Raw genomic sequence first — 27,074 nt, 5'->3', positions numbered from 1 at the left:
ATGTCTCTGTTTTGGTTTATTTATTTACAGGATTTCCTCAAATTTTCCAAAAAATTTGGAATTGATTCAGTAGAATTGGAGGTTAGTTTTTTTCTATGCCATATGTACTACAATTCAAAAGTTTTGGATCAATAAGGTGTTTTAAATGTTTTTGTCCTATTGTAAAGTGTATTGTGCTCAACACGTTTGCAGTTAAAACAACAATATTGTAAAATATTATTGCAATTTAAAACTCTTTTCTATTTTAATATATTTTAAAATGTAATTTATTCCTGTGAATGCAAAGCTGAATTTTCAGTGGCCATTTACTCTTTCAGAAATCATTCTAACATGCAGATTTGCAGCTCAAGAAACATTTATCAATGTTGAAAGCAGTTTTAGTAGTTTTAGAAACAGCTTAATATTTTTTTCTTTGATGGATAGAAAGTTTAAAAGTAGAAATCTTTATCTTTTGTAACATAATAAATATCTTCACTGTTACTTTAGATCAAGTGTCCTTGTCAAAAAAAACAAAACATGTATTGACCCCAAACTTGTGTTTATATATGTATAAGTAATATATATATATATGTATATTTCTATATTGATTGGTTGTCGTATGTATTTATACTGATGAAGTCATTGATGTGTTGTAGAAAGCGGTTGAGGTCATGTGCATTGTACCAAAAAGATGCAACGACATGATGAATGTTGGTCGACTCCAGGGATTTGATGTAAGATTGCTGTGACCGTTTTTATCAGTAGATTATTATCAAGAATTATTGTAGTGTTTTACATGTGAATTAATTCATTTGATTGGTCTCTCTGTCCTTCACAGGGAAAGATCATTGCTCAGGGGCGTCTCCTCCTGCAGGACACCTTCATGGTGGCTGAACCGGATGGTGGCCTGCTGAACAGAATGAAGGAGAGAAGAGTCTTCCTCTTTGAGCAGATTGTCATTTTCAGTGAACCTTTAGATAAAAAGAGGGGCTTCTCGATGCCTGGTTACATGTACAAATACAGCATCAAGGTACAGGCATCCTCGTCTGACAGTTTCTTGGTTTCTAATTTTATCGCGCCAGATTTGGTCATAAATATAAAATTGTATAAAGAAGATCAAAATATTCTGTTTGTATGTGTGTAGGTGAGCTGTCTGGGGCTTGAGGATAGTGTGGATGGAGACCCATGTAAATTCGCACTGACCTCCAGAATGTCCAATGGCAGCAAAGAGGCCTTTATTCTGCACTCAAGCCACCCTGGAGTCCGACAAGTCTGGATGTTGCAGATCAGCCAAATTCTGGAGAGCCAACGCAATTTCCTCAATGGTACAGCAACAAACAATACCTTTAAGCATATAGAAGTCTTCAAATAATCTAGAAATCATCTTGAATTGAACTTGAACTAATAAAGTGTTATATACATGTCAAGTTCATGAAATCTAATGCGTTATCTAATGCTAATGAATTGAACCTCATTGTAAAGTTTTCGCTTACAGTATCTTTAGGTTGGTTTTGCAAGTCTTTTTTTGCCTGTTACACCCTCCTAAAATCTGGATAATCTGAGCTGTTATGTTCATGAGCAAATTCATTGTCCTCACTAGATGTCTTTGCTCCTGTAGCGCTTACATCTCCTATAGACTACCAGAGGAACCATGTTGAGGGGCCTGGTGTCTCAGGCAGCATACAGGCTGGAGGTAGCGGGGGTCAGGTCATGGTCCCCGGAGGAGGCGGAGGGGCCCCGGCTGGGTCGGGTTCCCGCTCCCGCCCCTCCCGTATCCCCCAGCCCTCGCGCTTGCCTCAACCACTCCGTCATCACTCTCCCGCCCTGGGGCCCGGAGCCCACGAGCCTGACGGCCCCGACAAAATATCAGGTATGTCCCCAAGACCTCTCTCCAGGGGTCCCTCACCCTCTTGCACCACAGAGCCTGATCCAAAGGTGAAGGTTCCTGCGAGCCCTCACCCCAAACAGACGGACTCTACAGAAAGCACTTCCAAAGAGAGCAGGGATGGAGTCGGCAAAGCCCAGATCCCTCGAGCCACCGTGGCCCCACTAGCACTGGTCAAACCCAGACCTGGAACGGTCTCGCCCATGGCCTCCCCATTAGCCACACCAGCTTTCAAAGACTCCATCCCACCCTGCAGTCCTGGGCCAAAGACGGGCGGCAGCTCCACCTCGTTCTGGAGCTCCGTTCCCGCATCCCCTGCCAGCAGGCCTGGTTCCTTTACTTTCCCCGGGGAAGCATGTGACACACTGGGACGGCAAAACCAGAACCAAAGTCACCGGCATTCCACCCACAGTAAGGACGCAGACCGCATGAGTACCTGCTCTTCTGCCAGTGAGCAATCTGTCCAGTCCACTCAGAGCAACGGGGTAAGAGACACACTCCTGCCCCGTCGACCGCAGTGCTTCAGCTCAACTCTGCTCCTGTCTTCCCTCATGAATGACTCTCTAACCCACCTGGATTCTGTCTGATTTCTGCCTCTCCTAACCTGATTTCTACTCTGTGGCCTTCCAACAGATCCTTTGCTCTGCATCTCAGAATTCTAACACAGTTCTGCTTCTGGACAGATACTAACTGTTTATGGAGTTGTAAAACGAGAACCAGGTTTTCCCTACCTTAAAAAGAAGCTTTTAACTTCAAGCTTCCTTTGTGGTGTGTACAAGAAAATCAGCTTTTCCGAAAGACTAAAAGTATGGTCACGCTTACTGTTGTTTTCTGAATATTCGTGGGTGAAATACAGTAAATTCAATAGGAATCACCCCAAGCGGGAATTTTGCATCAGGGTGAAAGATTTCTGGACACAGATTTCTTAAAGGGATAGTACTCACCTTCATGTCGTTCCAAACCTGTAAGACCTTTGTTTATCTTCGGAACACAAATTAAGATATTTTTGGTGAAATCTGAGTTTTCTGACCCTCCATAGAGAGCAACGCAACTACCACGTTCAAGGCTCAGAAAGGTAGTAAGGGACATCGTTAAAATATTCCATGTAATATCACTGCTTCAGCCGTAATGTTATGAAGCTGCGAGATTACTTTTGTGTGCAAAGTAAACAAAAATAATTTTATTCAACAATTCTACTCTTCCATGTCAGTTTTTGACGCACATTCATGAGTACCACAACACATGTGCAGCACATCCAGGGTTCTACGTCAGAACGCACGTCGAAGACTGACTTGGAAGAGAAGAATTTGTTGAATGAAGATATTATTTTTTGTTTTCTTTGTGCATAAAAAGTATTCTTTTAGCTTCATAAAATTCAGGTTGAACCATTGATGTCACATGGACTATTTTAACGATGTCCTTTCTACCTTTCTGAGCCTTGAACGTGGTAGTTGCGTTGCTGTCTATGGAGGGTCAGAAAGCTCTCGGATTTCATCAAAAATATCTTAATTTGCGTTCTGAAGATGAACGAAGGTCTTACAGGTTTGGAAAGACATGAGGGTGAGTAATTAATGACAGAATTTTCATTTTTGGGTGAACCTACCCTTTAATGGTTCAAATTAGACGCATGGATTTGCTACATTGACACAGAAAGCTGCTTAATTTGAAAGTGACTTCTTGGTGAGCTTTGCTTCATAAATCGATTCACTACACTATTGACAATAGACACTGGGCTTTTTTGTCCACAAAATTTTGCTAATGTAACCGCATCTTAATGCTGTTAATCTCAAACCTAATGCAGGAAACATCTGTGGATGTTTTGATTCTGCCTATCATGTGATCTGCTTCCGAATTTTAGATCTTTTTAACAGGCTACTGTAACTAACATGGGTTCTTGTCTCCTTTCTTTTCTGTTTCTTATCTTTTCTTTGACTATTCTTGTTTAATAATGCATGCTTTCAATGCAGTGCACTTGCAGGGTTAATCATAAGCTGTCAATCAAAAGTTGTAAATATTATTGAGCATGGGAGTTATTATGGAATGTTTTGTCATCTAATACCAAAAATGAAATCCAAAACATGCATTTACTAGCCCTCATGTTCTGTTTGGGGTCTGAGAGACCTCAAGACTCTATTTTGTTACCATTGAAGCATCAAGCTGAAATGTTCTTCAAATGTCCTCCATAACAAAAATTTTATTATTTCTAGGGGAGACCCAAAACATATAAAGATTTATTAAACAATTATTTAAATGAAAGAGAAAAGAATCATTTTCATATCATTTTCTGATCGTTTACTTAATTTTTTTTACAGTATGTTGTTTCTATGGTCAAATTAACCAAAAATAATGACCTTTATTTAAACATAATAATAATAATAATACTTGCATATACTTCAATAATAATTACATATACTGGGTTTTGGGTAGGCCACTGGAACATATTATAAGAAATTTTAAGAACACATTTAAACAGACCATGAGGGTTAATAAGTAAACGTGGAAATACTGTAATTTACCCTCAGGGAAACCTACAGTGTTGTACACTACAGGTATTGAGTTAAAAGTATAAGGCGTCTCTAATATTAAGACCTGTATGTGTGTCTGTTTGTCCACAGAGTGAAAGCAGCAGCAGCAGTAATATCTCCACCATGTTGGTGACTCAGGACTATGTGGCTCTGAAAGAGGATGAGATAAATGTAGGTCAAGGGAGGTGGTGCAGATCCTGGCCTCCAATCAGCAGAACATGTTCTTGGTGTTTCGGCGCCGCAACCGACCAATGCCCAGCCGCCGAGGGCTGGATCCCTGGATATGTGCTGGGCCACACCTCTGCCATTATCCCTGATGTACCAGAGGGGACCATTAAGTAAGAGCTCACCTCTGTCCGTGTACATTACACATTCTGCAATAAAATCAAACCTTTTTTTGTTACATGCCTTTAGTGGTTATCATCTGTTGGATATTTAACATGTTGTAATTATTTGAAACATACACTTTCCAGCAGGAAATCATCATCATGGCATACATCCCTCCGTATTCGAAAGAAGTCAGAGAAAAGAGAGAAGGAAAATAAAAAGGAGGCCAAGCTTGAAAATGGATACAGGAAATCCAGAGAGGGACTAACCAACAAGGTCTCTGTAAAGGTAACACTAATGAAAACACACATATCTGTCTCTAATGTTATTTTCTAGAAAAATCCCTCAGTAAAATGTATGCTGAAAAATTTGTTTTCCATTTTGCAGCTTCTAAATCCCAATTATATCTATGATGGTAAGTTCAAAATGTTTATTAAGTCCATCGTTCTGTTTGTTTAGAATTCTAAAAAAAAAAAGTCATAAACATAATAAGGGGTTGATGTAGATCTTTTTCCTCCAGTTCCCCCAGAGATCCTCGTCCCGCTGAGTGACGTGACCTGTGATAAAGGGGAGTGTGTCACTCTGAGGTGTAAAGTGTGTGGCCGCCCCAAAGCCACAGTCTCATGGAAGGGACCCGATCAGAAAACACTCACCAACAATGGCCACTTTAGCATAGCCTACAGGTGCGGACAAACGGAGAAAACGAATGTCTTTCAGTTTTGGTGATATGCGTACAGTATTTTATTAATATTGTTACATGCCTTCCTAGTCTATGGTCAGGAAGGGGGTAACAATTGGGAGCTCGTCTATCTGTTAAAATTATGCAAATTCGAACTTCCATTTTATATAAGTTCTATATTATTGAAAATATGGATTTCGATTTGATAAAGTTCACTCGGTCTCCTCCGGACTTTTATAACATGACAGTTTGTGGAGGTGAACGTAAACAAGCAATAAAAGAGGAGTTGTATAGCAAGTTAGTAGAGGCAGGTATCTTCCCAGAACAAACACTAGAGCAGGGGATGAAGCTGACTCAAGTTCATTAGCTAGCAGTAAAAATGCAGCTTCCGTAGATCCTCAGGTAGCTCTGAAATTAAAAGAGCTTGATCTCGCATTAAGCAAGCAGAAGGATGAGACGCAGCTGCTTCGGCTGAGAGCTCTTGAAATCAAAGCAGATCGTGATATTAAAGTTGCGCAAGCTTGAGTTAGAAGTGCAAAAACTCTACATAGTCGCCCGATTCCTACACCTCGTTCTTGACCGCCTTCCTCTAGTGATAGCATTGCATCTGAATCTGAATTTCATGTTGGCAAATGACAAATTAGTACCACCCTTTCACAAATCAGAGGTAGACTCTTATTTTGTTGCTTTCGAGCTTGTTGCCGCAAAGTTGAATTGGCCGAAAGACATGTGGGCTTTTCTGCTGCAGTGTAACTTCGTGGGCAAAGCACAAGAGGTATGTGCTGTTTTGCCAATTGAGGAATCGTTGGACTATGACACTGTCAAAGCAGCCGTGTTGAGAGCATACTTGTTGGTGATATTTTTTAGAAGGCATATCGACAAAAGTTCAGGGCGTGTTTATAGCAAGCCAAACAAACTTATGTTGATTTTGTGAGAGAGAGAAAAAGAGCTCTTAATATGCAACCAGGAAAGTGGTTTATTTGGCAAGCTCACAAAAGGTACAAAGAGGCGCAAATAAAGCTTCGGAGGAGTACTTTCTAAACTCACAAAACAAAGTTAAACACAAACAACAGAAGTCTTACCTTACTTCCTTTCTAACCAAAAACAGGAGAAAACATGACATAAAAAAAAAATGGCATCCACCTCCCTACTGCTCCAAAATGACAATTATAAAGTATGAACTAAATTTTCAAGCTGTGAATTTACCGGAGTAAAACAGAGCAACAACATCTCTTCAAAGATTCAAAGGTAAATACGTTGTACACTAACAACCAGAAGGCCAACAGACCAACTACTAGCACACGTGATAATGTGTGGGACAGGAGAAAACAGTCTCAGGAGGCAGCGAAGGCAAAGAAAGAGCATCTTCATAGGGAGTCTCCAGCTTTATCCACAAGCTCTCCCTCCAGCAGCCAATCAGAGCTAGCCAGTAGTTGATGACAATTAGGACCATCTGATCTTCATTAAGCTTTACATGGAGGAGAGGGAGGAGAGAGAGCGAAAACAAAACACCAAAACACTGCCAAAAATGCAAACTGTATCAGTAGCAATATCAAATTCTGCACAAATATAACAAAATAAAAAGTAATTACATCTTGGGACGTAACAATATACATTTATATACTGCTTTGTTTTAAGGAGCTCAGTAAGTTTTTGTTAATTTATGTAATAAGATAAATAGTTATTTGATTTTTTTTTTCTTCTGCAAGCAAGAACAAAATACTGATTAAGATTGATCTTCTTCTGTTTTTTGTAGGTATTAAACTCAGTATTTGCAAATGTAATGGTTTTGTTTTCTGCATAAATCATTATTTCTTTCCACTGCATCGCAGTGAGACTGGCGAGGCCACTCTGCGTATCGTAGGTGTGACCTCAGAGGATGACGGCATGTACACCTGCATTGCAACGAATGACATAGGCAGTGTGACATCATCCGCCAGTCTCAGAGTGTTGGGTAAGAATGTGTTCTCATTCAAACTGGCAATGCAAACAGTCCACCTGGTGTTTCAAAGATTTATTTGTGCAAGGTTACTTAACTGGACTGCCTTTCACAGGAACTACTAGCGATGGAATCCGGGTCATGTGGAAAGACAACTTTGAGTCCTTCTACACTGAGGTAGCAGAGCTGGGCAGGTGAGACTCAGTTTTGATATCACATGGATTCCTCTATAAAAACCAGAGCAACATTGCAATTGTGTTAATGTTGTTTCTCTCTCTTAGGGGAAGGTTCTCTGTAGTAAAACGCTGTGACCAGAGGGGATCAAAGCGCACAGTAGCGGTTAAGTTTGTGAATAAGAAACTCATGAAGCGAGACCAGGTCACCCATGAGTTCAGCGTCCTACAGAGACTCCAGCACCCTCACCTAGTCAGACTACTGGACACCTTTGAGACCTCCAGCAGCTATGCATTGGTCCTTGAGATGTGAGAGCTCACACACACACACACTTTAACATCAGAATGGACTGTGTCACACTCGGATACGTTTGTGACCATGTGTATTGTGTGATTGCACAGGTCTGATCAGGGCCGTCTGCTGGACTACATTGTGAGCTGGGGGAACCTCACTGAGGAAAAGGTGGCCTTTTACCTCCGGGACATTTTAGAAGCTTTGCAATACCTGCATAACTGCAGAATAGTTCATCTGGATTTAAAGGTTAGTGTTACATACCTAATATATACCTAATAAATTACATATCACTTTATAATAAATACTTATAAAATTGTCCCTTTTAATGTGTTAATATATAAAAAATAATGTATCAATAAATACATGTAATCGAATAATTAATAAATAAAATATAAAACATTAATATAATTAAGCAATAAATATAAATTAATAAACATTTTTATAATGAATTGTATGTTATTTAATTTTTTCTTATGAATGCTTGCATGATTACTATATTTTTTTATTTTTATGTAAAGCACTTTGAATTATCACTGTCTATTGAATGTATTTATTTTATGCTCTCTTTAGAAGTTTTATGTCTCTGAATTCATTTTTAAAAGCACTGCTGCAGCAATACACCTTTAGATAGATGTTTTTGAACAAAAGGACGTTGTCCTGTTTGGGTACTTCACCCCAAAATGAAAATTCTGTCTTTAATTACTCACCCTCATGTGATTCCAAACCTGTAAGAGCTTTGTTCATCTTTGGAACACAGATTAAGATATTATCCCAGAAACATAGCAAGGACATCGGTAAAACAGTCCATGTAACATCAGTGGCTCAACTTTAATTTTGTGAAGCTACGAGAATACTTTTTGTGCGCAAAGAAAATGAAAACAATTTATTCAACAATTCTTCTCCCTGAGTTACCATCTTCCGGCATTTTGTAGAGAACCACGATGAATGTGTGCAATGTAATCAGCGTTGTTTACGTTAAGGAGAAAATGTACACTCACTTCACCTGCACAATGCTGTTAAAGTTATGTTCTGGGGAAAGCGCACACATGCATCATGGTACTTTCCAAAATGGCGGAAGACGGTTACTCGGGGAGAAGAATTGTTGAATAAATTGTTATTTTTGTTTTCTTTGCGAACAAAAGCTTTGCAAAATTGAAGTTGAGCCACTGTTGTCACATGGACTGTTTTATCGATTTGCTTACTACATTTCTGGGACTGGGGACATCGCAGTTGCGTTGCTGTCTATGCAGGGCCTGAGAGCTCTCAGATTCCATCAAAAATATCTTAATTTGCGTTCTGAAGATGAACGAAGGTCTTACGGGTTTAGAAAGACATGAGGGTGAGTAATTAATGACAGAATTTTTGGGTGAACTATCCCTTTAAGAAATATGCAGGATCTGCTGAACCAAAAATCAGCTTATTTATTCAGGGCTTCCCTACAAGAGTTATAGAACTGGTCATTCAGACAACCTACAGACTAGTTTATTTTAAAAATCTTTCTTTGCACAATCCTACTTACAAAGTGATGCTAATTTCCCACTTTCTGATCAGCCTGAAAACCTTGTGGTGGACCAGAGCCCCTCCCAGCCGATGGTGAAACTGACGGACTTCGGCGACGCAGTGCAGCTGAACTCGACTCCCTACGTTCACCCTCTGCTGGGCAGCCCAGAGTTTGCGGCCCCCGAGCTGGTTCTGGGGGATCCCGTCTCTCTCTCCTCTGACTTATGGAGTCTGGGCGTGGTGACGTACGTGATGCTGAGCGGGGCGTCTCCGTTCTTAGACGAGAGCGTGGAGGAGACGTGCCTCAACATCTGCCGCCTAGACTTCAGTTTCCCCGACGACTACTTCCAGGGCGTGAGCCAGGCGGCACGGGATTTCGTGTGCCTGCTTCTCAGGACCGAACCTTCCAAGCGGCCCCCGGCCGCCATCTGCCTGCAGGATCCCTGGCTGAGACCCGGAGGTGGTCGTCGCTCGGCCGAATGCATCGATACCTCTAGACTCATCTCCTTCATCGATCGGCGCAAACACCAGAACGACCTGCGTCCTCTCGGAGGCATAAGAGCCTTCCTGCAAAGCAGGCTACAGCCCAGGATCTGACCCGAGAAACGTGATCTCATCCTCTTTCTGATGCCAATTAAGAAGACTTCAGTCCTGAGCCTATCAAAATGTGTGCTGACAACCATATCTGCCAATCAGAGCCTTCGTCGGCAGACAAGATTTTAGATCGTTAGTCCTTTCCCAGTTTGCTGCTGCCTTGTTTCCAATTTCATGAAGACTTTTACGCAGAGATTAAAACAATGGAATATAAATATAAATATATATATAATATTTCTCTGATTTGCTGAATGATCAACAAATCTACATAAATGGACTAATATTTTGTGTAGAACAAATGTACCTGCACAAACGTGGCAGAGGTTTTTGAAGAAAGCGATGCAAATGCAATTTAGCGAGGAGAACAACCTTTTTTCCCCTTTCTGTTTTGCCAGAGTGCAAGTGGCTGTTTTTGTGCTTTTTCAGCGTTCGACTCGGAACATTTCTTAATGAACCTTTAGAGAAAAATGAACAGCGCATAATAACGATGACATTTTCAGGTACATCTTTCAATAAAATCAGTTACATCAACTCAAGTCTGAATGAACGCAACACACAAATCGTGAGCAAATGAGTAGTTGAAGCGTTTTAAGTGAAAGCTTGTTTTGGTCTCCTAGTGTAATTAGTTGCTTATTTCAATGCCACATTTAGCTGCAAACTTTTTAACGGCTGCAAGTCGTTTTTTTTTTTTTATTTACTACGACTAGAACAAATTGTGTTGTGCAATCTACAGATGTATACGCCTTATTCTATACTATGTGTCTGCCCTGTTTCTTTCTTTCTTTCCTTTTTAAATGCAATGTCACAAGGGTGGAGAGCAGAACTCCTGTGGGAGATAGCCATAGGGCGGCCAGACGTCTGTGCTCATCAGCTTCAGACGGGACAGCTTTGAAGAATGACTGAATACTGTAAATGCACTCACATTGTTTCCGGTTCTTATCACGTGCAATGTTGCAGCTTCGATGGTTTATGCAACTATTTATGAAGACATCAGTTATACCTTTAATAAAAACGTAGAATAGCACGTACTCGGTACTGCAGTTCTGCTGTTGTTTATTTAATCCGGTCTTTAACGTTAAGTATTAAAGCCCTGTCATTCTGCAGGGTTGTTGTCTACATGGCACTTATGCTAGTCACTTTTCTGTTGATATACATATTGGTATGCCAAAGCTCTCCATGCTTTATGAGAATTAGTTTTTCTTTTTCTTTTTGTTCCCCGACAAACATTTACACCTTTAAGTAGCTATGACTGGTTGTTTACATGAGTTATTCCTAGCTTTACATTCGGGAAGAATTGTTTTTCTTTGTTTATTTTCCTCGGTGTCCATGTTATAGACATTTCACAGATCAAATGTTTTATATTTTGTGCATTATTGGAGTATTTCTAAAACACACCTCCCATTTAGACTAGGCAGTCCTTGACTTGAGAATAATTTCGTCATAGCAAGATATCATGGACAAAAAAATGTGAAGCCTTTAAATTATGATATTTATCTTCTCATATAGATAGTTTTAATGCAAATGTAGGTCCTTTTAGTTTTAAGGCCTCTGATAGTTTTTGGTGACAGGTTAGTCATAAGAAGCTCTCGACAGTTTAAATTGTCACTGGAACGATATTGGTTTACAGTCTGTAGCCATTGGCCTGTTGCTCTCAGTACGTTGATTTCCAGTGATCCTCGCGTCATACATCAGTCAACTGTTATATTTGAGATTTTGAAGCATTATGAAATGTTTGAGTGGTGGACAGTGACTCTTTCCCGGTAGGAAGGAACATTGTTAATTCATCTGTATAGACCCATATCATGTCCCCTAATTTATTTGTCATTGTAAAGTTGTACAGATGCCTTTACAGCGTGGGAACTTGGACTGGATACATTTTTTAAAGTGTTTCATTGAATGTCTAATTTTAGTTCTGATCTCATTGTATTTTAATGTATGTATTATCATTTTAGACTTGTTTCATTTGAATTATTTTATACTTTTTGCATGTGTATATTTCTTTGTACAGAAACCATAAGTGTTTTCGCGACGTGCTGTAAATATTTTCAGTTTTGTCATCAGTTATTTTGGAATTAAACATATGGAACATTCTCATGGCTGCTGTGCTTTGTTCTGTTTTGGTTTAAATTTTTAAGACGTGAGGGACTTGCTGATTGAAAACAATGCAGATTTGTAAACACTATTTGAAGATTTGGGTTGGGAACCAAGAACTGTTTTCATTTTATTATGGCTTTCATCAAAAAATCAAAACAAAACAAAAAAGGATTAAATGAATAAATAAATAAATACTGGAACTTTCAGTTCCATTTATTGTTTCTTAAGCAAATGGAGGGCCAAACTGTTCCCTGAACTAATATTAGCAACAATAGCGATACTGAATTTACAGCACGAACCATACAGTGTTGTCTGATTCCAAACAGAATTACAGTAGTCAACATCTGAAGTGGATCAAAAAAGTTTATCAAAGTTGTTCTAAGACAACAACGCCTATTGTTTTAGTTTTAGGAAAACTTTGATGAAAGGATCTACAGGATCCCAGCTGAGAAATAAGGTTCTTATGTAACGAAACGATCTGTAAATTTCAAAGAAAAATACACATTTATATCATTTTTAACCACAAACTAAAGACCTGCACTCCCGTCGGAGTACCGCGGGACCCAACGCAACAGGGTGAGGCGCGGGACAACTCTTGATGGGCGGGAAGAGACTCGTGTGTGTGTGTGTGTGTGTGTGTGTGGGATGCGGGAGATTAAAATGATTTGCGGGACTCCTGTAAAATAGAAATGATCTAAACATATAAATTGTTATCCTCAACCACTCCGTCATCACTCCCCCGCCCTGGGGCCCAGTCCTGGAGCCCATGAGCCTGACAGCCCAGACAAAATATCAGGCATGTCCCCAAGACCTCTCACCCTCTTGCACCACAGAGCCTGATCCAAAGGTGAAGGTTCCTGCGAGCCCTCACCCCAAACAGACGGACTCTACAGAAAGCACTTCCAAAGAGAGCAGGGATGGAGTCGGCAAAGCCCAGATCCCTCGAGCCACCGTGGCCCCACTAGCACTGGTCAAACCCAGACCTGGAACGGTCTCGCCCATGGCCTCCCCATTAGCCACACCAGCTTTCAAAGACTCCATCCCACCCTGCAGTCCTGGGCCAAAGACGGGCGGCAGCTCCACCTCGTTCTGGAGCTCCGTTCCCGCATCCCCTGCCAGCAGGCCTGGTTCCTTTACTTTCCCCGGGGAAGCATGTGACACACTGGGACGGCAAAACCAGAACCAAAGTCACCGGCATTCCACCCACAGTAAGGACGCAGACCGCATGAGTACCTGCTCTTCTGCCAGTGAGCAATCTGTCCAGTCCACTCAGAGCAACGGGGTAAGAGACACACTCCTGCCCCGGTCGACCGCAGTGCTTCAGCTCAACTCTGCTCCTGTCTTCCCTCATGAATGACTCTCTAACCCACCTGGATTCTGTCTGATTTCTGCCTCTCCTAACCTGATTTCTACTCTGTGGCCTTCCAACAGATCCTTTGCTCTGCATCTCAGAATTCTAACACAGTTCTGCTTCTGGACAGATACTAACTGTTTATGGAGTTGTAAAACGAGAACCAGGTTTTCCCTACCTTAAAAAGAAGCTTTTAACTTCAAGCTTCCTTTGTGGTGTGTACAAGAAAATCAGCTTTTCTGAAAGACTAAAAGTATGGTCACGCTTACTGTTGTTTTCTGAATATTCGTGGGTGAAATACAGTAAATTCAATAGGAATCACCCCAAGCGGGAATTTTGCATCAGGGTGAAAGATTTCTGGACACAGATTTCTTAAAGGGATAGTACTCACCCTCATGTCGTTCCAAACCTGTAAGACCTTTGTTCATCTTCGGAACACAAATTAAGATAAATCTGAGTTTTCTAACCCTCCATAGAGAGCAACGCAACTACCACGTTCAAGGCTCAGATAGGTAGTAAGGGACATCGTTAAAATATTCCATGTAATATCACTGCTTCAGCCGTAATGTTATGAAGCTGCGAGATTACTTTTGTGTGCAAAGTAAACAAAAATAATTTTATTCAACAATTCTACTCTTCCATGTCAGTTTTGACACATTCATGAGTACCACAACACATGTGCAGCACATCCAGGGTTCTACGTCAGAACGCACGTCGAAGACTGACTTGGAAGAGAAGAATTTGTTGAATGAAGATATTATTTTTTGTTTTCTTTGTGCATAAAAAGTATTCTTTTAGCTTCATAAAATTCAGGTTGAACCATTGATGTCACATGGACTATTTTAACGATGTCCTTTCTACCTTTCTGAGCCTTGAACGTGGTAGTTGCGTTGCTGTCTATGGAGGGTCAGAAAGCTCTCGGATTTCATCAAAAATATCTTAATTTGCGTTCTGAAGATGAACGAAGGTCTTACGGGTTTGGAAAGACATGAGGGTGAGTAATTAATGACAGAATTTTCATTTTTGGGTGAACCTACCCTTTAATGGTTCAAATTAGACGCATGGATTTGCTACATTGACACAGAAAGCTGCTTAATTTGAAAGTGACTTCTTGGTGAGCTTTGCTTCATAAATCGATTCACTACACTATTGACAATAGACACTGGGCTTTTTTGTCCACAAAATTTTGCTAATGTAACCGCATCTTAATGCTGTTAATCTCAAACCTAATGCAGGAAACATCTGTGGATGTTTTGATTCTGCCTATCATGTGATCTGCTTCCGAATTTTAGATCTTTTTAACAGGCTACTGTAACTAACATGGGTTCTTGTCTCACTTTCTTTTCTGTTTCTTATCTTTTCTTTGACTATTCTTGTTTAATAATGCATGCTTTCAATGCAGTGCACTTGCAGGGTTAATCATAAGCTGTCAATCAAAAGTTGTAAATATTATTGAGCATGGGAGTTATTATGGAATGTTTTGTCATCATCTAATACCAAAAATGAAATCCAAAACATGCATTTACTAGCCCTCATGTTCTGTTTGGGGTCTGAGAGACCTCAAGACTCTATTTTGTTACCATTGAAGCATCAAGCTGAAATGTTCTTCAAATGTCCTCCATAACAAAAATTTTATTATTTCTAGGGGGGAGACCCAAAAACATATAAAGATTTATTAAACAATTATTTAAATGAAAGAGAAAAAGAATCATTTTCATATCATTTTCTGATCGTTTACTTAATTTTTTTTTACAGTATGTTGTTTCTATGGTCAAATTAACCAAAAATAATGACCTTTATTTAAACATAATAATAATACTTGCATATACTTCAATAATAATTACATATACTGGGTTTTGGGTAGGCCACTGGAACATATTATAAGAAATTTTAAGAACACATTTAAACAGACCATGAGGGTTAATAAGTAAACGTGGAAATACTGTAATTTACCCTCAGGGAAACCTACAGTGTTGTACACTACAGGTATTGTGTTAAAAGTATAAGGCGTCTCTAATATTAAGACCTGTATGTGTGTCTGTTTGTCCACAGAGTGAAAGCAGCAGCAGCAGTAATATCTCCACCATGTTGGTGACTCAGGACTATGTGGCTCTGAAAGAGGATGAGATAAATGTAGGTCAAGGGGAGGTGGTGCAGATCCTGGCCTCCAATCAGCAGAACATGTTCTTGGTGTTTCGCGCCGCAACCGACCAATGCCCAGCCGCCGAGGGCTGGATCCCTGGATATGTGCTGGGCCACACCTCTGCCATTATCCCTGATGTACCAGAGGGGACCATTAAGTAAGAGCTCACCTCTGTCCGTGTACATTACACATTCTGCAATAAAATCAAACCTTTTTTTGTTACATGCCTTTAGTGGTTATCATCTGTTGGATATTTAACATGTTGTAATTATTTGAAACATACACTTTCCAGCAGGAAATCATCATCATGGCATACATCCCTCCGTATTCGAAAGAAGTCAGAGAAAAGAGAGAAGGAAAATAAAAAGGAGGCCAAGCTTGAAAATGGATACAGGAAATCCAGAGAGGGACTAACCAACAAGGTCTCTGTAAAGGTAACACTAATGAAAACACACAAATCTGTCTCTAATGTTATTTTCTAGAAAAATCCCTCAGTAAAATGTATGCTGAAAAATTTGTTTTCCATTTTGCAGCTTCTAAATCCCAATTATATCTATGATGGTAAGTTCAAAATGTTTATTAAGTCCATCGTTCTGTTTGTTTAGAATTCTAAAAAAAAAAGTCATAAACATAATAAGGGGTTGATGTAGATCTTTTTCCTCCAGTTCCCCCAGAGATCCTCGTCCCGCTGAGTGACGTGACCTGTGATAAAGGGGAGTGTGTCACTCTGAGGTGTAAAGTGTGTGGCCGCCCCAAAGCCACAGTCTCATGGAAGGGACCCGATCAGAAAACACTCACCAACAATGGCCACTTTAGCATAGCCTACAGGTGCGGACAAACGGAGAAAACGAATGTCTTTCAGTTTTGGTGATATGTGTACAGTATATACTGTTATTATTTTATTAATATTGTTACATGCCTTCCTAGTCTATGGTCAGGAAGGGGGTAACAATTGGGAGCTCGTCTATCTGTTAAAATTATGCAAATTCGAACGTCCATTTTATATAAGTTCTATATTATTGAAAATATGGATTTCGATTTGATAAAGTTCACTCGGTCTCCTCCTTTGGAGGAGTTCAACTTTTGTCAAAAAAAAAGATCATCTTTTTATAGCTGACTTTTATAACATGACAGTTTGTGGAGGTGAACGTAAACAAGCAATAAAAGAGGAGTTGTATAGCAAGTTAGTAGAGGCAGGTATCTTCCCAGAACAAACACTAGAGCAGGGGATGAAGCTGACTCAAGTTCATTAGCTAGCAGTAAAAATGCAGCTTCCGTAGATCCTCAGGTAGCTCTGAAATTAAAAGAGCTTGATCTCGCATTAAGCAAGCAGAAGGATGAGACGCAGCTGCTTCGGCTGAGAGCTCTTGAAATCAAAGCAGATCGTGATATTAAAGTTGCGCAAGCTTGAGTTAGAAGTGCAAAAACTCTACATAGTCGCCCGATTCCTACACCTCGTTCTTGACCGCCTTCCTCTAGTGATAGCATTGCATCTGAATCTGAATTTCATGTTGGCAAATGACAAATTAGTACCACCCTTTCACAAATCAGAGGTAGACTCTTATTTTGTTGCTTTCGAGCTTGTTGCCGCAAAGTTGAATTGGCCGAAAGACATGTGGGCTTTTCTGCTGCAGTGTAACTTCGTGGGCAAAGCACAAGAGGTATGTGCTGTTTTGCCAATTGAGGAATCGTTGGACTATGACACTGTCAAAGCAGCCGTGTTGAGAGCATACTTGTTGGTGATATTTTTTAGAAGGCATATCGACAAAAGTTCAGGGCGTGTTTATAGCAAGCCAAACAAACTTATGTTGATTTTGTGAGAGAGAGAAAAAGAGCTCTTAATATGCAACCAGGAAAGTGGTTTATTTGGCAAGCTCACAAAAAGGTACAAAGAGGGGCGCAAATAAAGCTTCGGGAGGAGTACTTTCTAAACTCACAAAACAAAGTTAAACACAAACAACAGAAGTCTTACCTTACTTCCTTTCTAACCAAAAACAGGAGAAAACATGACATAAAAAAAAAAAATGGCATCCACCTCCCTACTGCTCCAAAAATGACAATTATAAAGTATGAACTAAATTTTCAAGCTGTGAATTTACCGGAGTAAAACAGAGCAACAACATCTCTTCAAAGATTCAAAGGTAAATACGTTGTACACTAACAACCAGAAGGCCAACAGACCAACTACTAGCACACGTGATAATGTGTGGGACAGGAGAAAACAGTCTCAGGAGGCAGCGAAGGCAAAGAAAGAGCATCTTCATAGGGAGTCTCCAGCTTTATCCACAAGCTCTCCCTCCAGCAGCCAATCAGAGCTAGCCAGTAGTTGATGACAATTAGGACCATCTGATCTTCATTAAGCTTTACATGGAGGAGAGAGAGAGAGAGAGCGAAAACAAAACACCAAAACACTGCCAAAAATGCAAACTGTATCAGTAGCAATATCAAATTCTGCACAAATATAACAAAATAAAAAGTAATTACATCTTGGGACGTAACAATATACATTTATATACTGCTTTGTTTTAAGGACCTCAGTAAGTTTTTGTTAATTTATGTAATAAGATAAATAGTTATTTGATGATTTTGATTTTTTTTTTCTTCTGCAAGCAAGAACAAAATACTGATTAAGATTGATCTTCTTCTGTTTTTTGTAGGTATTAAACTCAGTATTTGCAAATGTAATGGTTTTGTTTTCTGCATAAATCATTATTTCTTTCCACTGCATCGCAGTGAGACTGGCGAGGCCACTCTGCGTATCGTAGGTGTGACCTCAGAGGATGACAGCATGTACACCTGCATTGCAACGAATGACATAGGCAGTGTATTGTGTGATTGCACAGGTCTGATCAGGGCCGTCTGCTGGACTACATTGTGAGCTGGGGGAACCTCACTGAGGAAAAGGTGGCCTTTTACCTCCGGGACATTTTAGAAGCTTTGCAATACCTGCACAACTACAGAATAGTTCATCTGGATTTAAAGGTTAGTGTTACATACCTAATATATACCTAATAAATTACATATCACTTTATAATAAATACTTATAAAATTGTCCCTTTTAATGTGTTAATATATAAAAAATAATGTATCAATAAATACATGTAATCGAATAATTAATAAACAATTAATAAATAAAATATAAAACATTAATAAATATAATTAAGCAATAAATATAAATTAATAAACATTTTTATAATAAATTGTATGTTATTTATTTTTTTCTTATGAATGCTTGCATGATTACTATACAGGTGCTGGTCATATAATTAGAATATCATCAAAAAGTTTATTTATTTCACTAATTCCATTCAAAAAGTGAAACTTGTATATTATATTCATTCATTACACACAGACTGATATATTTCAAATGTTTATTTCTTTTAATTTTGATGATTAGAGCTTACAGCTCATGAAAGTCAAAAATCAGTATCTCAAAATATTAGAATATTTACATTTGAGTTTGAATAAATGACCATCCCTACAGTATAAATTATGGGTATCTCTTGTTCTTTGAAACCACAATAATGGGGAAGACTGCTGACTTGGCAATGATCCAGAAGACGAACATTGACACCCTCCACAAAGAGGGTAAGTCACAGAAGGTCATTACTGAAAGGTGTGGCTGTTTACAGAGTGCTGTATCAAAGCATATTAAATGCAAAGTTGACTGGAAGGAAGAATTTGGGTAAGAAAAGGTGCACAAGCAACAGGGATGACCGCAAGCTTGAGAATACAGTCAAGCAAAGCCGATTCAAACACTTGTGAGAGCTTCACAAGGAGAGAACTGAAGTTGGGGTCAATGTGCATCAAGAGTCACCACGCTCAGACGTCTTCAGGAAAAGGGCTACCAAGCCACTTCTGAACCAGAGACAACGTCAGAAGCATCTTACCTGGGCTGTGGAGAAAAAGAACTGGACTGTTGCTCAGTGGTCCAAAGTCCTCTTTTCAGATGAAAGTAAATTTTACATGTCATTTGAAAATCAAGGTCCCTGATTCTGAAGGAAGAGTGGAGAGGCACAGAATCCATGTTGCTTGAAGTCCAGTGTGAAGTTTCCACAGTCAGTGATGATTTGGGCTGCCATGTCATCTGCTGGTGTTGGTCCACTGTGTTTTCTGATGTCCACAGTCAACGCAGCCATCTACCAGGAAATTTTAGAGCACTTCATGCTTCCTTCTGCTGACAAGCTTTATGGAGATGCTGATTTCATTTTCCAGCAGGACTTGGCACCTGCCCACACTACCAAAGGTACCAAAAGCTGGTTCAATGACCATAGTGTTACTGTGCTTGATTGGCCAGAAAACTCGCCTGACCTGAACCCCATAGAGAATCTATGGGGTGCTGTCAAGAGGAAGATGAGAGACACCAGACCCAACAATGCAGAAGAGCTGAAGGCCACTATCAGAGCAACCTGGGCTCTCATAACACCTGAGCAGTGCCACAGACTGATCGACTCCATGCCACGCCGCATTGCTGCAGTAATTCAGGCAAAAGGAGCCCCAACTAAGTATTGAGTGCTGTACATGCTCATACTTTTCATTTTCATACTTTTCAGTTGGCCAAGATTTCTAAAAATCCTTTTTTTGTATCGGTCTTAAGTAATATTCTAATATTTTGAGATACTGATTTTTGACTTTCATGAGCTGTAAGCTCTAATCATCAAAATTAAAAGAAATAAACATTTGAAATATATCAGTCTCTGTGTAATGAATGAATATAATATACAAGTTTCACTTTTTGAATGGAATTAGTGAAATAAATCAACTTGATGATATTCTAATTATATGACCAGCACCTGTATTTTTTTATTTTTATGTAAAGCACTTTGAATTATCACTGTCTATTGAATGTATTTATTTTATGCTCTCTTTAGAAGTTTTATGTCTCTGAATTCATTTTTAAAAGCACTGCTGCAGCAATACACCTTTAGATAGATGTTTTTGAACAAAAGGACGTCGTCCTGTTTGGGTACTTCACCCCAAAATGAAAATTCTGTCTTTAATTACTCACCCTCATGTGATTCCAAACCCGTAAGAGCTTTGTTCATCTTCGGAACACAAATTAAGATATTATCCCAGAAACATAGCAAGGACATCGGTAAAACAGTCCATGTAACATCAGTGGCTCAATTTTAATTTTGTGAAGCTACGAGAATACATTTAGTCATTTACATTACGTTTACATTTTAGTCATTTTGCAGACGCTTTTATCCAAAGCAACTTACAATTGGGAAATACATAACGCGATTCATCTTAAAGAGGCAAACAGATAGAGGAAGTGGTCGTAATACCAAGTCTCACGCATTGTTCAAATAAGTACAAGCTAGCAAGTGAAGGAATAAATAAAGAGAAAGACAACGTTTTTTTTTTTTTTTTAATTTAGGATGAGGTCAAGTAGTGTCGAAAGAGATGAGTTATTAGTTGTTGCTTGAAGGTTGACTGGGATCCAGCATTCCGGATAGGGGTGGGAAGATCATTCTACCAGCCAGGAACGGTGAACGAGAATGTTCTGGCAAGTGATTTTGAGCCTCTCTGTGATGGTACCACGAGGCGTCGCTCACTAGCGGATCTCAGACTTCTGGAGGGGATGTAGATTTGTAATAGTGAGTGGGTAGTTGGCGGTGCTGAGCCTGTGGCTGTTCTATATGCAAGCATCAATGTCTTGAACTTGATGCGAGCTGTAACCGGTAGCCAGTGCAAGGAGATAAAGAGAGGTGTAACATGGGCTCTTTTGGGCTCATTGAAGACCAGTTGTGCCGGTGCATTCTGAATCATTTGTAGAGGTTTGATTGTGCTTGATGGAAGTCCAGCCAGAAGAGCGTTGCAGTAGTCCAGCCTAGAAATAACAAGGGCCTGGACAAGAAGTTGTGCAGCATGCTCTGTTAGAAAGGGCCTGATCTTTCTGATGTTGTGTAACGCAAACCTGCAAGATCGAGCAGTCTTTGCAATGTGGTCTTTGAAGGTCAGCTGGTCATCAAAGATTACACCAAGATTTCTGACCGAAGTTGATGGGGTAATTGTAGAAGAACCTAGCTGGATGGTGAAATCATGCTGTAGAGCTGGAGTGGCAGGGAAGAGAAGAAGACCAGTCTTTGCCAGGTTGAGCCGTAGGTGATGTTCTTTCATCCATCCCGAGATGTCCGCCAGGCAGCCTGAGATGCGTGCAGCTACCATTGGATCATCTGGTTGAAAAGAGAGATAGAGCTGTGTGTCATCAGCGTAGCAATGGTAAGAGAAGCCATGTGCCTGTATGATGGGACCCAGTGATGAAGTGTATGTGGAGAAGAGGAGGGGTCCAAAAACTGATCCCTGAGGAACCCCAGTGACCAGTTGATGTGCTTGGGGGCCCTAAGCAGCCGTTTAGTTCGCTTATACCTTGGGCCGGCTCTGATCAATTATAAACGAACTTCACAAGTTTTACTTGTGACTGCACTGAATAGAGCAAGATAATTTCCTTTATTTGTCCTCTTTCATGGACAAGTACTTCAGTGGAAATGCGTTTTTAAATTTTTAAAGACCTGGCCCCTTTTTCCCGAGGTGCATGACGAGATACCAGTTGCGATTGTCCGCAATATGGGAAATCTTGTGGTGCTAGATCGTCACCTGTGGCTTACTCTGACTGAGTTAAAGGACTCAGAGAAAACGGCCCTTCTGGACGCTCCCATGAATCCCTTGGGTCTCTTCAGAGCGGCAGTAGAGACGTTCATGGAGCGCTTCGTTGAAGCGCAGAAGCAGTCGAAGGCCATTAGCCACTTCCTGCCAAAGCGTGTTGGCGCGAATCTTCCTGCGCGTTCCCAGTCCTCCTCAGCGCAGTGCGCGGGAAGACCGCATGCCTCTTCTGCTGCTGTTCGGCGCGAACATGAGCCTGCGGGGAGATCAAGACAGCCAGGCCGAAGCGCGGTCAGGGCTCGAAGGGCCAGAGACCCCGACTTGACAGTGACGGCAAGCCACTGGCACCGGAATCAAAGTTCCTGATGCTGTCTCTCGGGAGGAAAGCTGCACCCAGCGCTGAAGACGAGCCACTGAAGAAGTCCGCTCGTTCCGCTGTGTGTGCTCACCACGCCCCCATGCCTGTTGCGGGTGGCAAGAGCAATTGTCATGTTTGTGTTTTGACTGTTCCACTATGCAGTGCAATAAAGTTGAGAAACATACAAAACTCAGCTCAATATCAGGGCAATTTTCCTCCTCTCACTCCCCTCTCCCCCATTACTCACTCTAACCCTAACACAACATTTAAGTACTAACTTATGTCTCTCTATGTTAATCTTGTGCAACATACAAACACAAAATAACACTTAATTTCTACATTTATTTTCCTTGTTGTCTGATACAAAGCATGCTGGGAACTAGAAAACGCAATCATTTTAAGTTCACCTTACTACAACGACATTATGAGTTTACAGAACTTATTTCAATTAAGTCCAATGAACCTTCATTATTATTGGAGTGAAATAAACTAATTTCATTTCACTGTTTACAGGTTTTACAGTGATGAATTATTTTAATGTTACTTGCTCACGTTTCCAGTAGAGTTGTGCTAACTAGTATTTTCCTCCCACAGCCTGCTGGCAGATCGGCGGGGATACTCGTGAAGACTAAAAGCAGTAAGAGTTCGTTAAATTGTTAGGTCAACTTTAAAACACATGTAATCACCTTATTTGTTTTATACTAATGATATCTGTAAGGTATAAATATGTTTGAGTTAATAAATGTCTGTGAGAACATCGGGTGGACTGTATTTGTGTCATATTGTAATGCTTCAGCTAGAGATGATGTGCGTTGCGCAGCTGCGGCAACTTGTTGAATTGTCTTAATTGGGTTTCTAGCTTTAGTAATAGCATTCATTCTTGCTACATAAGATACCTGTCTGTGATGCAATGCCCTGTTATACTGCATTTCTGTGTAATATTTATGGTTCTGTGTAATATTTATGCTATAGCCGTGGCATCATTATGATGGTATTAAGAGGTGGATTAATTCATGTAGGAGTAGGATGCCACTGAAGGCCTAGTCGTGAAATGCACGGCCCGCCACTGGTGTGCGGGATGCGGGAGAATAAAATGATTCACGGGACTCCCGCAAAATAGAAATTATCTAAACATAAACATATAAATTGTTATTTATCTGTTGCACAAAAGCAAAAAGAACAGCTAATTAATAACATTAAAATGATTAACATGTGCAAGCTTGGCAGAGTTATAACATGTGTTTGCAATGTAGCCAATCACAGACTCAGCTGTTAATTTCTGGAACGCAATGCCCAGTCAGAGGTGATGAAGTTAGAATCCACTTACAGCAGTGCTGAAATTTGCTGCTTGCCTCACGAATCCTCTCATTTTAACACACAAAGTGTAGACATTGGGAAAGATTCATTGTGCATATCGTTGCTGTCGGGCGGAATCCTCGCATCTCCAAAATCATTATTTTTCAGGAAATTAAAAAAATACGGTATATTTTTGGAGTTATTAAACATTGTATCGTTAAAGTTGGTATTATACCTTGTAACACTCGGCCTTACCAACCAAGTTACAAGAGTAAGATGGGGGTCAGATTTAACAATGAGAGATGACTAGTGGTTAAAAGAATGAAACATAAAAGGAGATTGGTTTAAATAGGATATGTGTATTTACAATGTTCACATAAAAGACTTTAAAACAACACGATAAAACCAGGTAAACTCAGTCTGTTAAAAGAATACAGTTCGTTTGGCGTTTTATCCCGTCTGGATCAGCCTTCTCTTTTAATAAATCCTTTTAAGGGAGACTTTGAGCTTTGTAACTCTGCAGATCTTATACATTCACAAACAGCTACATACCACACTAAAGAAAAGGAAAAATAGAAATCGCATTATATGACCCCTTTAAAGCTGACATCTCAGTTCATTGCGATGCGATCTCATAAAGTTCTGTTATAACACAATAAACATATCGTCGCTGTTGGGCGGAAACTATGTCCAAATTTTGTCAAATTCATATTTTTTCACAAATCGATGCTATTGGTCAGTCCCCACATGGGTCTGTTATTTTTACAAATTATTAACCAATCTAAAGTGTTGAAAATAGCTTGAGAGCAAATCTCTTAAAGGGTTAGTTCGCCCATTTAAGACATGAAGTTGTATGCAATCCTATAGTGCATACACACAGACCCACCCTTTAGTCACCTCCCTGGTCAGAGTTCTGGCCGCTGGAAGTTTTTCAAGATAGTACTCCCGGTTTGTTTCCGGGGCCTCAAAACTCAAAAAATTATTTGCGTTTCAAAGCTTGATTAATTTACATCACAAAAAACACGCCTGACAAAATTCATACCTCAGTTTTAATCGGCACTATTTTCTTTCCATTTCTATCAATCCGCGCTGCTGTCAACGTCAACAGTGCGCACGTTCAGATCAGCTGTTCCATAGTGTTTACACAATCGAATGACAACGACATAAAAAGTAGAAAATGAACAATGGTGCGAACTTGTATTTGTATTTTCTTTTCATCTTGCCACCGTATAATGTATATTAAAGTAGTGTTCATAACCACAGCGCTGATTTGTTTACAGCGGCAACCAAGGAAACGATGTTTAACTCTTATGCAGTCCTTATTTGGGAGTCTGAACTTTACACCTGAAATTTAATTTTTTTTTTCTTCAGTAAAATAAATCAAATATATTTTTGTTCAATAATATTTTTTCTTTTGTATTTTGAGAGAATTTTATGGTACTAATTAATATTTATGAAATAATTATGATAAATTTTTCCCATTGAAAATAGTACACAACATTTTTTTTTCCAATTTTTTTCCAATTATTTTTCAATTTATGCAGTATTTCAGATGAAAATAGACACTAGGCCTTTAAAATCCAATTTTTGAATGCAGATTAGCACCTCCTGGTGTGAGCAAAGAAAGAAAAAACATGTAATTTCATGGTGTAACCACTAGTTGCCTGTATAGGACTCTATAGAGAGGCCTGTGAATTCCCTAGTTGTTTTTAGACATAATTGTTTACTTTTATTTACTTTTATTACTTTTATAGGTTGTGGATATAAATGTATATTTAGGCATTCTCAAAGACTACTTTTTGTCAAGGTTTATTTTTTTTTTTCATTATTGTTATTATTATATAGGTTATTATATAGCTTTTTGCATTATTATTACTACAGTCAACCCTGAACACAGAAAGCATTTTGTTACACAAAACATTAAAAAACTATAAAAATGTAACAAAAATGAAGAGGAATGCTTTATCAGAGCCTAATCCTTCAGGGTCTGATCTGATTTCAACCTCTTATTTCACTCAACTCATTTTGGCAATATGGTTATAGCCATACCAATTAATTTGAGTGTGTATAATTGTGTATGTGTGTGTGTCTGTGAGTGTGTGTGAGTGGATGTATCTGTTTTACACTCTTGATGTTTTAGAGTATAACCCATTCCTTGTTGTCCACTTTTTAACTGCATTTTAGTTGAATTATTGATTTTATTTTACATAGTTGCTGTGTTACAGGCACACCAGTTCATTGGGGGGTTTGTGTGTACAAGTGTGTGTGTATGCGCGTGTGTATGAGTGGATGTGTTGATTTTGCACTCTAGATGTTTTAGAGTTTCACCCCTTCATTGCTGTGCAATGTTTTTCTTCATTTGTAGATTGTACACACAAAAATGTTCTGAATTTTTTAATTTTTTCCGTTTCCCATTCATTTCCTATGGTCGGTCATTTTTCACCGAAGACTATTTTTTTTTACGACCACTTAACTTTTTCGAATCATGCCCTCAATTTTTTTGTGCGTTCACATACCAAGTGTCATAAAAGTCACAGAGTTTCGTACCATTCTGGTGAAGCTACGATTTTTAAAAATTCAAAATGTAAAATTCTCTGGTCAGAAATGACCGAAGACTGCATAAATTAATTGATGTTCAAGAGCCACCTGCTGGCAGAGAGTGAATATGCATTATTTCAGCCTGTCTGCTGTTTTGTTTCGTACAGATGTTTTATGTAGAATAGTTTCACAAAACTAAAGTCAGACCATTTTGTTTTTGCTTCAAATTTCGAAATTATACAATCCAATTTAGATTAAAAACTGCTCATGCTGCATGTATGCAGCCTCTTTGTTTGGATTGTGTTATGTTTAAAATACAGCACTTGCCTCTAATTTTAAATTGAAAAAGAGCACGGACAAAGCCTTAGTTTGTTTATATGAGATTTATGTAATGCATTATTTGTGTAATTCATTTGATTAATTTGGGTTTGTTTTAAAATTTAGTTTTGTTGTTTGACATATTTCAATTTTACAAAGAAATGTGCAGCATTTTATCTGACAATTAATAAATGGACGCCTTTTCATTTCTAATTTGTCTTAAATTTTATTAAAGTTTTTTTGTTGTTGTTGAGAAAATGATATTGTGAAATCAGTATTTCAAAATTGATTTAGCCTTAATTACTAGCTGAAAGAACTGTTGCTAATAAATAGAACAAAGACTTAAGACTTGACTTGGACTCCGCTTTAAAGACTTGAGACTTGACCTCAAAGACTTGAGACTTGACTTGGACTCCGCTTTAAAGACTTGAGACTTGACCTCAAAGACTTGAGACTTGACTTGGACTCCGCTTT

The 27,074-nt window shown here is 39.3% G+C and overlaps 2 protein-coding genes across 2 annotated transcripts in view; both read left to right on the top strand.

Moving 5' to 3' along the window:
* Positions 1 to 11,987, top strand: part of LOC131526398 (triple functional domain protein-like) — a 114,334-nt gene extending 102,347 nt beyond the window's left edge. The window contains 16 exon segments of the mRNA XM_058754691.1: positions 31 to 81; positions 636 to 713; positions 818 to 1,009; positions 1,124 to 1,304; positions 1,598 to 2,349; positions 4,480 to 4,570; positions 4,573 to 4,625; positions 4,627 to 4,727; positions 4,866 to 5,004; positions 5,104 to 5,131; positions 5,237 to 5,399; positions 7,228 to 7,349; positions 7,450 to 7,528; positions 7,616 to 7,816; positions 7,910 to 8,048; positions 9,354 to 11,987. Of these exon segments, the coding sequence (XP_058610674.1) occupies positions 31 to 81; positions 636 to 713; positions 818 to 1,009; positions 1,124 to 1,304; positions 1,598 to 2,349; positions 4,480 to 4,570; positions 4,573 to 4,625; positions 4,627 to 4,727; positions 4,866 to 5,004; positions 5,104 to 5,131; positions 5,237 to 5,399; positions 7,228 to 7,349; positions 7,450 to 7,528; positions 7,616 to 7,816; positions 7,910 to 8,048; positions 9,354 to 9,899 (2,916 nt within the window). The 3' untranslated portion in view covers positions 9,900 to 11,987.
* Positions 11,988 to 12,719: 732 nt separating this feature from the next.
* On the top strand, positions 12,720 to 22,456 carry LOC131525129 (triple functional domain protein-like). The gene is made up of 8 exons (XM_058752506.1): positions 12,720 to 13,272; positions 15,394 to 15,641; positions 15,777 to 15,918; positions 16,018 to 16,045; positions 16,150 to 16,312; positions 18,218 to 18,274; positions 18,328 to 18,466; positions 22,019 to 22,456. The coding sequence occupies exons 1-8, from the start codon at positions 12,757 to 12,759 to the stop codon at positions 22,454 to 22,456; spliced, it is 1,731 nt and encodes a 576-aa protein (XP_058608489.1). The 5' UTR covers positions 12,720 to 12,756.
* The last annotated feature ends 4,618 nt before the right edge of the window (positions 22,457 to 27,074 follow it).

Source organism: Onychostoma macrolepis, chromosome 19 (assembly GCF_012432095.1).
Source record: "Onychostoma macrolepis isolate SWU-2019 chromosome 19, ASM1243209v1, whole genome shotgun sequence".
Taxonomy (NCBI): domain Eukaryota; kingdom Metazoa; phylum Chordata; class Actinopteri; order Cypriniformes; family Cyprinidae; genus Onychostoma; species Onychostoma macrolepis.
This window is presented reverse-complemented; position numbering and strand designations above follow the sequence as displayed.

What these genes read in the sequence shown, in the direction of transcription:
- LOC131525129 (XM_058752506.1), top strand. Translation starts at nt 12,757, where the DNA reads ATGAGCCTGACAGCCCAGACAAAATATCAGGCATGTCCCCAAGACCTC. An exon ending in CCAACAAGGTCTCTGTAAAG is followed by an intron (nt 15,919 to 16,017) that starts GTAACACTAATG and finishes TCCATTTTGCAG; the next exon opens with CTTCTAAATCCCAATTATAT. An exon ending in TCCCAATTATATCTATGATG is followed by an intron (nt 16,046 to 16,149) that starts GTAAGTTCAAAA and finishes TTTTTCCTCCAG; the next exon opens with TTCCCCCAGAGATCCTCGTC.